This window comes from Mercenaria mercenaria, chromosome 10, assembly GCF_021730395.1.
Source record: "Mercenaria mercenaria strain notata chromosome 10, MADL_Memer_1, whole genome shotgun sequence".
NCBI lineage: Eukaryota > Metazoa > Mollusca > Bivalvia > Venerida > Veneridae > Mercenaria > Mercenaria mercenaria.
Window position 1 is genome coordinate 76308674 of NC_069370.1, and position 15641 is coordinate 76324314.

Consider the following 15641-nt stretch of genomic DNA (forward strand, 5'->3'; position numbering starts at 1 on the left):
CATGTGCATGCGCGCAGTCTGGTCAGAATCCATGCTGTTAGCTTTCAAAGCCTATTGCAACTAGAGAAACCGTTAGCGAACAACAAGGATCCTGACCAGAGTGGTGTGCGGATCCGCAGTTAGATCTGGGTCCATGCTGGTCACAAATGCACTATGTTGTTTTTCTCATGGGGCGACTCGAATGAATTTAGTTGAAGTGAGCAGAATCTGTCTAGAAACAATTCAATTTTTAAGTTGGTCAAATCTGTTATCCGACGACTTGCTACAGTCTGACAGATTGCCGTTTCAAAAAGGCGAGTATTAGTATCATCGCTGCGCCCACTTTCACGGGCTTACAAGTTGATGAAATCGTGATACAGTAGCACCATTTAGTCAAAGCGAGCTTGCAACACTTCTCAGCTTGCGCGACCTGTGGGTTTCCACGTGGATAATTCGTGTTTTGTCAGACGAAATTATACCGAATACATGTGTATCTATGAATACATATAGTGTTTGCTGAAGGAAGATTATCCGTGAGGGAATATTATTTAGAAAACATACATGTCTTGGATTCTCACGGCAGGTGACATTGCAAACAATATCGAATGAAATTTAACTGACTGTTCTTTTAGTTTTGTTCACTCTCGTGTTGCTAAGCATGTTTTAGTATATTTTGTTCTTGATATAACGATGAATTGTACATGTTCAAGTTATATCAATAATTAAAGTACTGTCCTGTTCATAAATCATCTCACTAAATTTGCGCTAATTAGTGTTAATTGGCAGTATCAACGCTTGAGGAAATCCATATCACTGCTGATTATCGATTTTCTATAAATAGCCTAATTAACATGTGGTCATATTTTTGCGTGCTTGAAACGAAAACGAGACAATGCAGTCGAAAATTCAGTAACATTCTTAGATCACTAGGGTTGCATTAATATAATATCTTACAATTTGATAGCTATGACGAACATTTAAGTTTGTTCTGACATATTTGAAAAGTGTTACAACTTGCTGGAAAAGCTATCAGAGGTACAAACTGGTATTGTCTATGGAAATGTTTGGAAACTTTTCCGTTGAAATTCCGTTTCTATTTTTAGCCACGGATTATTGCTAGCAGAAGGCACTGTTCTTTATTAAATAAAGCCTTAAATTTCGGGAGTTATACATGTGACACTGCGGTTAGGAAACATTTTTAAATTGTCAGTCTGGATTCCCAGGTTTCTGTATATATAAGCTACCTTTTCTACGTTATAATCTACGTGACCTCTGGGGCAGTACTATGCAATAGCTAATCAATATCATCGCTTCAGTTCAGGTAACATGAGGTCATCATTTATTCACGTGACCATAAATTTGCATATTTGTATTCATACACGTGGTTGTTTTAATTAAAACGTTGACTTCAGTTTGCATTGATTTTAGTCGCCGAATTTACATTAAAAGTGGTATTATGGCATATATTGTAGCTTTGCATATTCTGCACGTTGTGTAGATAATTGTTTTGCTGGAAAGCTTGGAACTATTTTTGGTTGTGTTGTTAGGATGGTCTTAAGAACTGACAAGATTTCTCAAACGGAGTATTCTTTTTGACACTGGTGGCAGCAGCCACCAAAAATGTGTTCTTGATTCTGCGTGAAAATAGCAACTACTAAGGAATTGCAACGCCACTGATAAGCCGATAGATTATTGATTTTTTCATCGCCGTTCCTCGACACCGTTGTGGATGTGTATTATGGAGAAACTTTATCAGTTTGCGGCGATCACTACCGTTTATCAGTAGGCGAATCTATAAATATGCGGCAACATCCTATATATATCCCGATTCCGATCTGTTAAAATATCTTTTCCGTGCAGGTGTTATTTCTAAAATATTATTTCAGAAAATGCAGTGCTGAAATGAAATAATTTTCACATGTCTAAGAAAATATTTAGAAGAGATATGTTATTTATAAAAAATAATACTATATAAAAAATAATAATAAAAAAAAAAAATAATAAAAAACAGTTTTTACTTGAAGTAGAATAGGTAGAAAAAATTCATTACTTAGTTTGAATTTATGACTTATTTGGTTAGGGGAAATTAATTTGACAGTTTGATCTTTTATAATTATCATATTACATGTATCTAATCTGATAATCGGCAGTAGATTTTTTCTCTCATTGTTTGAAATCGTAAAATCAATTATTAACAGATTACTTCTGTTTTACACCAACTATTAAGAACATTTTTAAAGGCATATTTATGTACTTGGTCGGACCGTCCTTATTTTGTAATTGTATATTATGTATAATTATATATTTTGATCTCGAAATCAGCTGTAAATCGTTAATCAAAATGTCTTGTCCACACAAGTTGCATAAAAATGAATTGAATTTCAAATAGTTACTAAAATTTAATACACAATTGCACGGTGCATATCCATATCGGCGGACTCTGCGAAATATGCTTCATCGGTGGTTTCTTGCGTCGGCACCGGCGATTCTTTGCTATAAACAGGTTGGCAGTTATAAAAAGTCAGATATACACACCAAATTAATTAAGCTATAATGTTTCCAGATAGTCATTAGCATAGAGCCTCTCTGTGCGTAATGCAGAGAGCCTGCTTGTGCATAAAAAAAAACTGGTATGCAGAGAGACCGCCGGTGCAACGACAAAACCGAAAGTAAGGGGTTTTGAAAAATTCCATTTACATTTCGGCATATTTATCTTTATTATTTGGAAGAATATTGATAAATGAATACAAGCAGTGCGCTTGATATGTATGATATCAAAGCAAAAACTGGTTAAAGACTGTGGAAAAAGTCGGGCTAGTGTTCCATGTCAGTACACCATCAACAAATTTCATCGAGTTGCGAGCAAAATCGCTGATAATCAAAAAGTAAACACTACAAAACATAGAAAAGACAGTCTAATGTTCCGTGCTCTACTTATTTTTGAGCAGCATACCTATGATCATGGATGGCAGCTAACTTTTTCCTCCCATACCAACCTAGGCACTGTTTATAGCAAAATTAGCCGGTGCCGACGCAAAGAAACCGCCGATATAGCAGATTTCGCAAAGAGTCCGTCGATATGGATATGCACTATGAATTGGAGAGAGCATCCTGAATATACATGTCATCTAGGGAAGGTTTGAATCCATAGAGATGTTGTCAAAAGTTATGGCATCAGAATCTTGCGGGCATGCAGTAATTTCAATAGCAACCACCGCGCCACCGCAAATCAGGGGAGATATATGTTTTTTACTTTTTCCACTATAGGGCCAATAGAAACGCGCTTATTCTGGAAAAGTACAGCATTTCTCAAACTGAACATGTGCCCGATTCTTTAGTCTAAAGATCAGAACATTATGTATATGACGTGTTTAACATATAATGTTCGGGAAATCCTTGAAAAAGGACCGAAGAAAAAAATCATTCCCAGATTTTTATATCAAAAAATGCCATATACGCTGATCAAACTGGCATTTATCTGCAGGAAAATTATCGTTTAACGTAAAGAGTGCGTTAAATACTGTTATAATTGCGCGTACATATACGTATTTTATCATTTTTCAGGCCGAGTAATTTTTGCTATGGGAGGTAATCCGCCATTCCGCGATAATAACTTGCCGCAGGTGCCCGTTGTATTTTGGCCTCATTTTCTTGGTAATTATCCCTACAGATGTACATTTATGTTACCAGTTTAATGTATTTCATCTATCTGAGGGTGCAAATGGTTTCTGATGGTGATATTCGAAGGCAGAACCACCAGAAATCATGTTCTTTTTCCACGGGCGTTTCGTATCCTAATTTACTCGAACCTAACTGTATACGGCAGTTCGGTAGGTTCATTGATATGACGAATCACGGTTTTCGCAGTGTTTAATGTATTTCTTATATTAAGATATTGATAGTTTGAAATACAGGTGTACATTAAATAACCTAAAATTGAAACAGACAATGTTATTTTGATCAACAAACATAACAAACAATATGAATAATAATAGCATCATATATCATGTATGTTTTTAAGAAAACAGTTACTGAATATTAGCAATAGTTGGAATGGAAAAAGGTAGATCTATAAAAATATTTGTGTGTTAACTTATGACGACTTCTTATTAAAATGATGTTTATTTGTAACAAAAAACATTCCTGACTTTTTTTAATTGATAAGTATTGTACACATTAGAAAACATAGCCTAGTTTTTTTTCAATGTCAGTTCAAGGAAATCCTGTTCCTTTAAACTTTCACATATTGGAATATTTTGACTTTCTTTCCAAACTTTCATAAAGTGTTACAAAGTTTGCCTGTTTCTGTCAGACTGTCAAGAACACACGATGTCAGGACATACAGTGCAAACAGAAGTATTGAAGAAATTGAAATACATTGTATAGCTTTATCTTTTACATTTTATCAAACATGGCAATGAAAGGTTTTTGTTTGTCGATGAACAACTGCTATTGATCAAGACTATATTTTTCATCTTTACCTTTTGAACAAAATATAGAAGTGTATTGAACACAAAATTAATAAATTTTATTGTTGTGCACTGCTAAAGTTGTGACCACTCCATTTCTTGCCACACACAAGTGCATTACATAATGCCTGCATGTACTTTCCTGACATGAATGGGTTACATCAAGTCTTGAAACTGCAAAGCATTGCCGCCATCAGTCCTCTCAGTACTTTGATTTTCTGTTACAGCGCCTATATTCGTATTACCATCGACGAACATAACAATATCAGAAGACCAGGATACGTCAATGACATATACAGTCTGGACATTGAACTCAACTGATGCAGACGGAGATACTGGTGTTGTGTATGAGATTGTTTCCCAAAGCGTTAATGGTACTTTTGAGATCAGTGCAGACAATTCGGAACTAACGACAAATGCTTCATTTGATTTCGAAACAACTCAGATGTACACTGTAACCCTAAGGTTTGTGACTTAAATAGTTGATAAGATAAATTTCTAGAGTCCCCACCATGTTTGTAAGATATACTGCTAGGGTCCCATCTGTATATACTAACAATGGAGACCTTCTGATTCTGGTTACCGAGTTTGGTTATAATATTCGTGTTGATATATAAATTAAAACAATGTTGCTAGAGTCATTATACGCCCTCCATCTTTTTTGTATGCAGGAATTTTGATGGAGAACAAACACTTGTATATCTGTCTATTTTTGAAATAAACTGGTTGGTTTGTGCTTGGTGGATGTTGATGATTTTAAATTAGTACAAAACACACAAAAAACATTCATGCTTATATTTGCCACAGTACAGCGCAGTTAAGCTAATTATTTGGGTGTCTCATGCATTCGTAAATACCTATCTAAATTAAACAGTTAACATTCAATTCGTCCTTAAGTCAGCTGATGTTTTTTTCACAGTGGTGCTTTATGTTTTATTTTAGAGCCACAGACAATTCAACTTTCATGTTATCATCCACTGCAACATTGACTGTTTATATCACCGACGCCAATGACAGTCCTCCTGAATTCACATCAAACGGAGCACTTGATCTTCCTGAATTTCAAGACAATGGTTGGTTTTCTTCGATTAATATACTTGAATTTGTTTTTTCAAATTCCATCTAAGAAACTCATTTCTTTTAACAATTTGAGGTTTTCCGCATCATTAATGTTTAGGGGAAACAGAGCCAGTGTTGTTTTCGCATGCTTCGCTCTGCATTATCTATTTGACAAACAGAATGATGTAAAATATCTTACACACTTCAACTAAAATAATGTTTATTTCATTAACATGTTGAGTTCCTTAAATATATAAAAATTCCTGGCCGCAAATTGCTGAGGTTGATACGAATCGACAAACCGCTTAAATGGGTTTTCAAGTTTGATATTGTTTAATAAATATGTTGAGTTGTCTTACATTATGTTTTTTCTATATAAACTTTTTCTTAAATTTGAAAAGAAAGTTACTCTTTTGATCGCTAAAGAAATATCAGCTTCCGGTGTAATGTAAACTAGCACTATCAATAATTATACGTCTTTCCGTAGTTGTTACGCTAGTTACGTATACAAATGGTGCTAAAACCTTAAAAGAGCTTGAAAAACAGAAAATGTAAGCAAAAACAAATTCTTTTTTGTTAAATTTGTAATGAACTTAAAAGAAATATGTTTTCTATACTTGCTAATTCTGTATAATACTTACTAATTTTTATCTATTTAACAGATACACTTGTGTACATAGCAGAAATCACAGACAATGACTCAGTCGGGACAGTATCATATTCTTTCACAGGTATTGATGAATCATTGCTACTTCTTGTTTGCATGCTTTTTGACTCTGAAATATTTGTTTACAGTGGACATGATCAGTTTCAACATCTACTTTTTAACATATTAGATCATTTTGACAGAATGATCTATAATCATTTAAGAAGCACATTAATAATACAAAATTATAGTGATAATGTTTACTGAATAGTTACATATTGTCATAAGAAATAGAAAAAGTGGAAACTCCACAGGTCGCTCAACACAACAAAAACGAAAATGTTGCAGGCTCGGTTTGATTGAGCCTGTTCATGGACGGTAGTGGAAATGCATGCTACCGTCCACGCCCTCTAGCCCCGGGTTGAGCAGAACTCAACATTTACACATGTTAAAAGTACAAAAAATAATTTAGAGACATCCGCAGATGTGTTCATACGGCGGTGCACATGGAACCTTCAATGCTACACTAATGTGTAATTCCATGAAAAGCGGCGTAAGGTCCCCAGTTAAAATAATGGGTTTGCCCTAAACGAGAAAACAATGAGCAGAACTAAACAAACTGGAATTTAGAAAGGGGATCTGAGGTTATGGAGCCTGCATATCACAGGAACTGCCAAAAGACAAAATTAAAAAGCAGGCACCATATCCAAGGGGTGATTAAACAATACCCAAAGCTGCGAAAGCGGAATGAACCGTAGATTGCGTCAGATATAGTCAAGGAAGATACCACGTGATTATTCATGAAATCAGGATTCTTCCAGTTAGTGATTAATTAACACATAGTTCAATATATCAATAGTATCAAAATCACACGTTAAGCAGGTTAATGATCTTTGATATATATCATTTTATGCACGTGTTGTTTACGCTTTTAAAAGACTGGTAAGTGGATCTAAAATGCAACGTTTTTCACCAGAATTATACGATTCGCGACCAAAGTAATGTCTTGTGATACAGCTTAATCTTACTATGCTTTATCTAAATACGTATTTGTTCCAAGCTCTTTGTCGTGTGCAAAATGACCAGTTGACTCGCCATTTTCTTAATTATGTTTTGTGGATTCGTTAACTGGTCGCAGTACGTTCATTTCGCATTTTTATAGACTTTACCCTCCGCGTTGTTAAGTAATTGCTCTTCGTATAACTTTGGATCTTCTTCTTTAAAGTCACTTTTGTTTTGAATTCGCATATCACTTTGTTCATGTAAATTACACTACCTCGAATATTAGCCCATCTGCGATATTTTATTATTTTATAATGTAGGTGGAAATTCAGATGGCGTGTTCAGTATTGACTCAGCTAGTGGAAATGTGACTATTATAAATGCGCTGGAACCAGATACACGTTTGAATTACATGCTAACCATACAGGCTAATGATAGTGTTAACTCAGTGACCTTGAACCTTACTGTAAATGTAATAACAGGTAAGAAAATAATATCAGTGTAAACTCGTCGAAAGTCAACATGTTACTGTGTAAGATTATGTTCAGCCGATATAGTATTGAATTCTGTGTATCTGAATCTGTGATGTATTGTTATGGTTATATTTTTAAAGCTTTATGAAGATCTGATTTTAGTATTTGAACTCTTCTAGTATTAATGCGACTTTATTTTCACGTATAAAGAAAACTTAACTACTTGAAATTGTTCAAAACCTGTTTTAGTGTTACTTTATTGTTTAAGGAATCCTCATACAGACTTATATCTTTATAAAGTTTTAAAATTGTATATATTACAGGATGCACGTGCCGAATTCGTACAACTTTCATATTACTGCACCGAAAATAATTCAAAATGATTCATAACAGTGAAAATGTTATCTAAAAATGGCGCCGGTACCTTCAGCTTCCAAATAGAATAATATCAAAAGAGACCGTAGAAGACATTTACTTATTTTATGAAACGTAGGTAAATATGAAAAAATAATACCATAACATTAATTCTGACAAATGATAACGTCTTCCATTCTTAAAGAAACGTTGAAAGTATGTACTTGTCTATATATTTCAAATTTGTAAACATTTTGTTTCAGTGCCAACAATAACTGCATTTCAAATCAACATAACTGAGAACAGTGTAATAGAGGAATATCAAGTCTGGAATTTAACATCAGCTGACAAAGATGGCGACACTAACCCAGTGTACGTCCTTGTTAATCAAAGTGACCCAGGTGTATTTGAAATAAATGACGCGAAAACAGCAGTAGTAACCAATGCCTCATTCGACTACGAAACGACAACACAATATACATTTACAATAGAGTAAGTAATTGTATCTATATTTTTTTCTTTCTTTTTTTGATTACTGCATAAATGATTTTACCTTGTATTTCTGCTAAAACTTCTGCATCATATTTCGCTGTAAAATCAGTTAGATTTCATCAATATAAATATTTACATAACTAATGTAAACTTTACTTTTATTGTATAAATTTATACTTTGTAGACTAAATCTTCGCTAATCACTGTGTCAGTGCGACTGTGTCACTTCGTTGTTAATGATTCCATCGCATTTTTTCAGGGTAACTGATAGTTCATCTTTGCAACTGTCATCTACCGCAGTGTTTAACGTATCTGTCATTGATGAAAACGACGTAGCCCCAAACTTTACAACCAGTGCAGAGGTTGACGTGTTGGAGGATGCAGTCATAAGTAAATAAAAATATTATTCATTATAGTATCTATAAATTAAGTATCCATGTAGTTAATACAGCCAGAAGTTAAGTTAAGTTTTATTAAGTATAATACTAAACTTGATATTAGATGCATAGCTGCGTCCATTTATTGTGAAATATTTTCATGCATTTCGAAGCAGCACTTCAAAATTGTTCAAATATTTCGGCGCTTGTTGTATGTAATGCTGTACTATACGCGCTTATAGTCGCTGTGAAATGTAGACGATAAAGTAAATGTCTGGCGTTTTTTGTTTTGCAGTAGAAGAAGGAAAGAAGCGTTCTTGCATTTTTGTTTCTATATACTTGTATATAAATTATTTATTCATTCTAATAGATACAACAGTTTACACAGCTGTAACAGAGGACCCCGATACTATAGGATCGGTAACATACACCATAATTGGTAAGGCTTTACTTAATGTCATGCTAGGTGCTGCCATTTATTTCTATCAGACTTCTGTCGTCTTTGTATTTGGTTTGTGTCGGCCTCATAGTGCAATTTGCTTTTAAATGGAGGCACGTGTAATGTAATGTGTGAGAAGTCAAAAGATTTTTGCTAATATCACAGCTTGATTGATACGATTCTTGGCCCCGGCCTTGTCTTATTTCGTTACCCAAAGTATTAAAGCAGTCACAGAAATCTTGCCAGATAACCTTGTACTCACTGTTGTTATATCTTCTGGTTATTTGAAACTATGGAGAACATTCAGTATTTGTTACAATATAATTCCATATCAGCCAACGTAAGGGGGAATTGAGAGATGTTGCACATTTCATAACCTCGCTTTAACGGACTCGATTATCTTGTTGTTTTGGGTTTTTTTGCCTTCTACGGTGCCAACGGATCTTCTCACATATCTATTATAATATTAACTGAGCGAAAGGGACCTTCAAATGTCACATTTGAACAAAAAGGCAAACTGTCTATATTTGGTACCTTTTTTGCTCCTTTAGGACAAATTATAATGCGACTTATGAGTTTATTTTGATTCCGTTGCTCTTTGATCGATGAAAGATACTAAAGTGTTTTCTAGTTTATAAGCTTTTGTTATATAAGGGACGTACATGTATTATGTTATGGTCCCGGTGACCGTCTGTCTGTCCTTCCGTCCATTAGCAATTTCGTGTCCGCTCTGTAACTCTTGAACCCCTTGAAGGAGTTCAACGAAACTTGACACAAATGTTCACCACACCGAGACGACAAGCAGAGCGCATGTTTTGAATGTCTCATTTCAAGGTCAAGGTCACACTTAGGGTTCAAAGGTCATATGAGTACTAGTATGTTTCGTGTCCGCTCTGTAACTCTTGAACTGCTTGAAGGATTTCAAAGACACTTGGCACAAATGTTCACCACACTGAGAAGACGTGCAGAGCGCTTGTTTCGGATGACAAGCTCCAAGGTCAAGGTCACACTTAGGAGTGAAAGGTCATATATGACTTTGCTGCGTCCGCTCTGTAACTCTTGAACTGCTTGAAGGATTTCAAAGAAGCTTGGCACAAATGTTCACCTTTCTGAGGCGACGTGCAGAGCACATGTTTTGGATGACTCGCTTCAAGGTCAAGGTCACACTTATGGGTCAAAGGTCATATATGACCTTGCTTTGTGTATATTACTATGCATTTCAGTGTGCTCTTGTTTTAATTTGGTAGATCCCTTTTTGGTCTCTTATAATATTTTTTTAATTACTTCCCATTTTTGTTACTATAAATAGCTTATTTGAAACTTTTTTGTTATTGGCAGTAGGGAAAAACCGAGACCACTTTTCTATGGTACAACATGGATGATGCATCCAATTTTTAGGTGTATTTTGACATAACTTTACCTGGTAAGAATTTTTTGTGGACTTAGAAATCATTCTTTTTTTGCGGGGGGTGGGGATTTCTTCTTTTTGTTGTTCCTGTCCTTTTGGCTTCAACAGTCAAGTTCTTTCAATTTTGCTCCAATCCTCTGATGTAATGATGTAATCCTTCGGGCGTATATTGCTCCGCTTGGCGACGCTCTTGTTTTTAAAATGTAACATGTTTGAAATGCGACGATATTATAACTGTATTATTCAGGTGGAGATGAAGACGGTGCCTTCATAATTGATGGTGTCAGTGGAAACGTCACACTCGAAAAATCATTGAATGCCTCTGAAAAATTAACTCACGTGCTACATTTACGAGCAAATGATACCGTCAACGTAGCGAAATTCAACGTAACGTTAAATGTGAGAACAGGTGAGTGGAATTATAAAATATTTTCAGGGGAGTCTCTTAAGGAGGTAGGTTACCTTCATATTTGTATGTGCGCATGTCCAACCGGAAGCTAACGTGACGATTTACGACGACGTTTACGACAAACTAAATGTGTTTGTATATTCATTCTTCTGAAAACAAATCATGAACCTGTCTTCGATCTGATGCTTTATGGTTTAATAATGCAGAAATAATGAATAAATTGCCGCAGAAACGCTTCAAAACAATGTTGCCTTAAAATGACGTCATTGACGTCATGACGTTACGTGCCAGTTACCGCGCAAAATTAATAGCTTTTTACCTTGAAAGTACGTAACTCTGTGCATTTTCTTTATTTTAACTATTTTCAAATAACCATTATTTGCTGAAATATTTTTTATGAGTCTTTTGCTCTGAATAATAATCAATATTTTGCTTCTTTTATGTAGTTATATTGAAATATTATGCGGAATGTAAGAAAATGGATGATGATAAGCAATGTTATTTGGAATATAGTTGGGTGAAAGGTTACTTGTTACGGCCATTTTCAAATAGAAAATCTAGCAGTTTGATTTGTAATACCTATTTTTCAGGTTCCGTTGATAATTTGTTACTTATGTACTAAAACTAAGATCTAAAATTCTCCAAATTTCAGTAGAAAATTGTGGTTTCTTGAATTGAATTGATGTTACCATGGAAACGAAGCCCGTGACCTATGTATCTAAATGTAAAATTTAAAAGCGTTGACACTGGTCTATTTAAGAAACACAGCTTCTGCTTTTTATTTTCATTTCAACAATATCCATGACAATAATAGCAGCATGCTGAACGATTTTTCCATGAAAAATTCCAGACGAGGGGTACTGCTGTAAGTATTCTAAGCTGTGAAATTTGTTTGAATAAATGCAAATAACACGAAAATATAACTTACGTTAGAAATAATATGTTTTAAAGCTACATCAACTAGAAAGACAATCTAATTCAATACTTTTTAATAAGAAATTACGACAAAAAGCAAGATATAAGCTATTTTAAACATCTCTGTTGCCATGGTTACTTTAAACTTTAAGAAAAATAGGGTACCATGTAAAGTGCTTGGTATTTTGCTAATAATATTACCCAAATATTCCATGTTGGTCATTAACAGAATGGCACTGAAGCCGTCGAAAACCCCTATTTTTATACATAGTTGTTTAAAAATGAGAGAAAATGCGTTACCATGGAAACACGAGCCCCGCGACATATACATTTTAAGCTTATATTAGAAAGCTAACGTGCATATTAGTAAAATTATCAATTATGCAGACTTCTACGGATATCAATGAAATTAAAATACACTGAAAAGTGTTAAATATCCGTATTTTCCTTCTTCTTTCAATATGAAATACCTTTGGAGGGTCATGTTCTTCAAACCTGGATAAAAAATGAACTTGAAGGGACAGAGACAAACAAAATTGAGATTGTAGCAGTTAAAACTTCATATTACACGAAATACAAAAGAATGCTGCGGTTCAACTAATTTGAATTTACCCTTGTAACAAGGTAACCTACCTCCTTAACATCAGATGATGAAAGTTAGTTCTATAGCTATAGATTGTAACTTACTCTGATATATAATTATTTATGTTAAAGTGGTGGCGAAAGAACTTGAAGAATTGTGGAACGTTTTGAATGTTTAGTACTTAATTGTTAAAGTTCTAATTTTTATCATTAAAATCATTAGATTTAAATAGCATTAATGGATTTAACACTGCCATATACTTTAAATTTCATCCGGTTTTACGAGGATTGTTCAAATATGAATGCATCTAGAACGTTATCTCGCTCAATAATGCAAAAATCACGAGGAAATTAAGATTACTTGGTAGATAATCAGGTTAGCTTTACATTGATACCAAACCCATTAAAATCAGTTCACTTTAGCTGTGTCTATCACTCGCTTAACATTGCCTACTCGTGTAAACTAATATAAAAATGGTTGGAAGAATGTCAGCGCACGCCGTTGAAATACGGTCCTATATTAAGAATCGTTGTATTCTTGGCATAGGGTGTAAAGACATTTTTGATGAAATACGTTCTGTTTATGGGCATAATGAAATGTCTTTTTCGACATTTATTCGTTGGTTTAAGAATTTCAAATGTGGGTTAGTTTTTACAGAAGATGCACCACATGGCCGTCGGCCGAAAACAGCAACGTCTGCCAAGATGGTTGCTAGAGTGAAAGAAATAGTTGCTACTGATGCAAGATACACCGCTAGGCAAATAGCTAGTATGGTTGGCATCTCATTTTGAGCAGCTCATACAATTTTGAAACGAAATTTGAAAATGAGAAAGATCTGTGCTAGATAGATTCCCCATCTGTTGACAGAGGAGTAGAAAAAGGCACGCATGCAATGCGCAAAATTGTTAAACAGTTTCCAAATTACAATGCACGGTCTTTTGCAAATGTCGTCCCTGGTGACGAGGCATGGGTTCACTTTTTTGAGCCCAAACGAAAGATTCAGAACAAAATATGGGCAACAAAGTCGGGCAAAAGACCATGGATTGCAAAGCGGACCATGAGTGTCAAGAAGGTAATGTATGCCATATTCTTCACAACTCAGGGTCCTGACATTCAGGTTGCTGTACCTAAAGGCAAATCCGTAAATGCGAAGTTTTACAAGACTAAACTTATAAATATTTCAAAAATCTAAGACCCGCAACTGGTTTGGCCAATGCCAGATTGCTACATGATAATGCGTCATCGCACAAGGCGTCTATTGTACAAGACCTTCTGAAGAAGGAAAAGGTTGTTGTGCTCCCTCGCCCTCCTTATTCGCCTGACCTTGCCCCGTGTGACTTCTGTTTCTTCCAAAGGCTCAAAAAATACCTTTCTGATCGAAAATTTGTGCAGCGCAAACACATCAGTTCTGCAATATTCCAGTGTCTCATAGTATACCTAGAAAAGACTATGAAAATGCCTTCAAGGATTGGATTAGAAGACTGAAACTTTGCATATCTGTTGGAGGTGAATACTTCGAGGGGACCAAATAAAATTTTCATTAAAATCTATCGAGGATACATTTTTAAGTGCTTAGATGCATTCATATTTGAACAATCCTCGTAACACATGATACGATATTTTACACAAATCTTTCCAACATAATTTAGACAACTTACAAGGACCTTCAAATCTCAAAACCGCGCAGATCCTTCACCATTGGTGTATTTTATTTATTTATTTATTTATTTCAGCTCCATTTATGAATATCCCTGACACCGTAACGGTAGAAGAGAACGTCGCTATCGGGTCTGACGTCCTGATCTTGAACTCGACAGATCTTGACGGCGATAACAATCCGGTGTACGAACTCGTCTCTGAAAGTGTGCCTGGTACATTTAAGATAAACAATGACAATACAAAGCTTGTGACAAATGCTTCCATTGACTATGAATCAGTTCAAAATTTAACAGTTACTGTTAGGTAAGTTAAGTGATTGGGGTCGGAATGAATCTAATGCAAAGGTAAATTCGTGCTGTTTTCAGCATCACACATAAAATAGTGATATCCTGCTGCGCTTTTTACAGCAAATGCTGAAAAGGTTAATGGTGCTTTACTGTTACAGTCAGGATAAGCATTGGAAAAAACCTAAAACTATCAAGCTTAGGTGTATATCAAACACCTCCAGGTCAAAACCCCTTGGCTGAAAAAATAACATAGTGGTCATTTTTGACCCAAGGGGAGTATACCTCGGAGGGATGTTGAGCGTCAAACTATTGCAAGTCATCCTGTTTGGCGGATTATAAGTATGTTGCAATATCCGTTGATAAATTCATTTTGTATAATTTTGTTTACCCAATTTACTATGGTAAGGCAATATGAAATATTAATTGTAGTATTATAATTATAGTAACATTTACTTACATTTGTCACATTTTATTAAGCATCTGCGTGGTAAATCAAGAATAATTGACTCTGTAAAATGAATTCTTGTTGATAACAGAGTAACGGAAATATCAGATTTGAACCTCACTTCAACAGCAGATTTTACAGTGTATGTACTGGATGGTAACGATATAAGTCCAGTATTTACATCAGCCAATTCCACTGAGGTTGCGGAAAATAAAGCTATCGGTAAGTTTATTTTGTTGTGTTGTGTTCAACTTTCTACAATCGCTTTTTGAAATATATCATTTGATAGTTCACCCACAATGTCTTTGAGACCGTACCGCTTATCTTAGCTTGGATCACCACAAAATCTAGGGATCTGTCGGAAAATAAAGGTCAAAATGCCCGAAACCTCACTTAAGTATCTCAAAAACCCCTAACACGTGAAATACTTCTCTAAAATAGTTGTACATTTTGTAAATTACACTTCACTAATTGATTCATTATAAAATAAGTTTAAATACTACACATAAAAAAGACTTTTTCATGTAGCTTCATCATTTTTTGACATTTTAGAACTGCTTTGATATGTAGGAAGTTAACGATTTATATTATAAGAAATTTGAAATTAAAATTACATATAGACAAGATCCAAAGAATCAATCATAT

At 34.8% G+C, this 15641-nt stretch overlaps 1 protein-coding gene across 1 annotated transcript in view; it reads left to right on the forward strand.

Moving 5' to 3' along the window:
* Positions 1-15283, forward strand: part of LOC128546252 (protocadherin Fat 4-like) — a 104673-nt gene extending 89390 nt beyond the window's left edge. The window contains exons 23-32 of the mRNA XM_053516538.1: positions 4676-4913; positions 5391-5521; positions 6170-6238; positions 7476-7637; positions 8246-8474; positions 8734-8864; positions 9222-9290; positions 10946-11107; positions 14339-14567; positions 15088-15283. Coding sequence (XP_053372513.1) covers positions 4676-4913; positions 5391-5521; positions 6170-6238; positions 7476-7637; positions 8246-8474; positions 8734-8864; positions 9222-9290; positions 10946-11107; positions 14339-14567; positions 15088-15268 — 1601 coding nt within the window. The 3' untranslated portion in view covers positions 15269-15283. The remainder of the gene's footprint in view (positions 1-4675; positions 4914-5390; positions 5522-6169; positions 6239-7475; positions 7638-8245; positions 8475-8733; positions 8865-9221; positions 9291-10945; positions 11108-14338; positions 14568-15087) is intronic.
* The last annotated feature ends 358 nt before the right edge of the window (positions 15284-15641 follow it).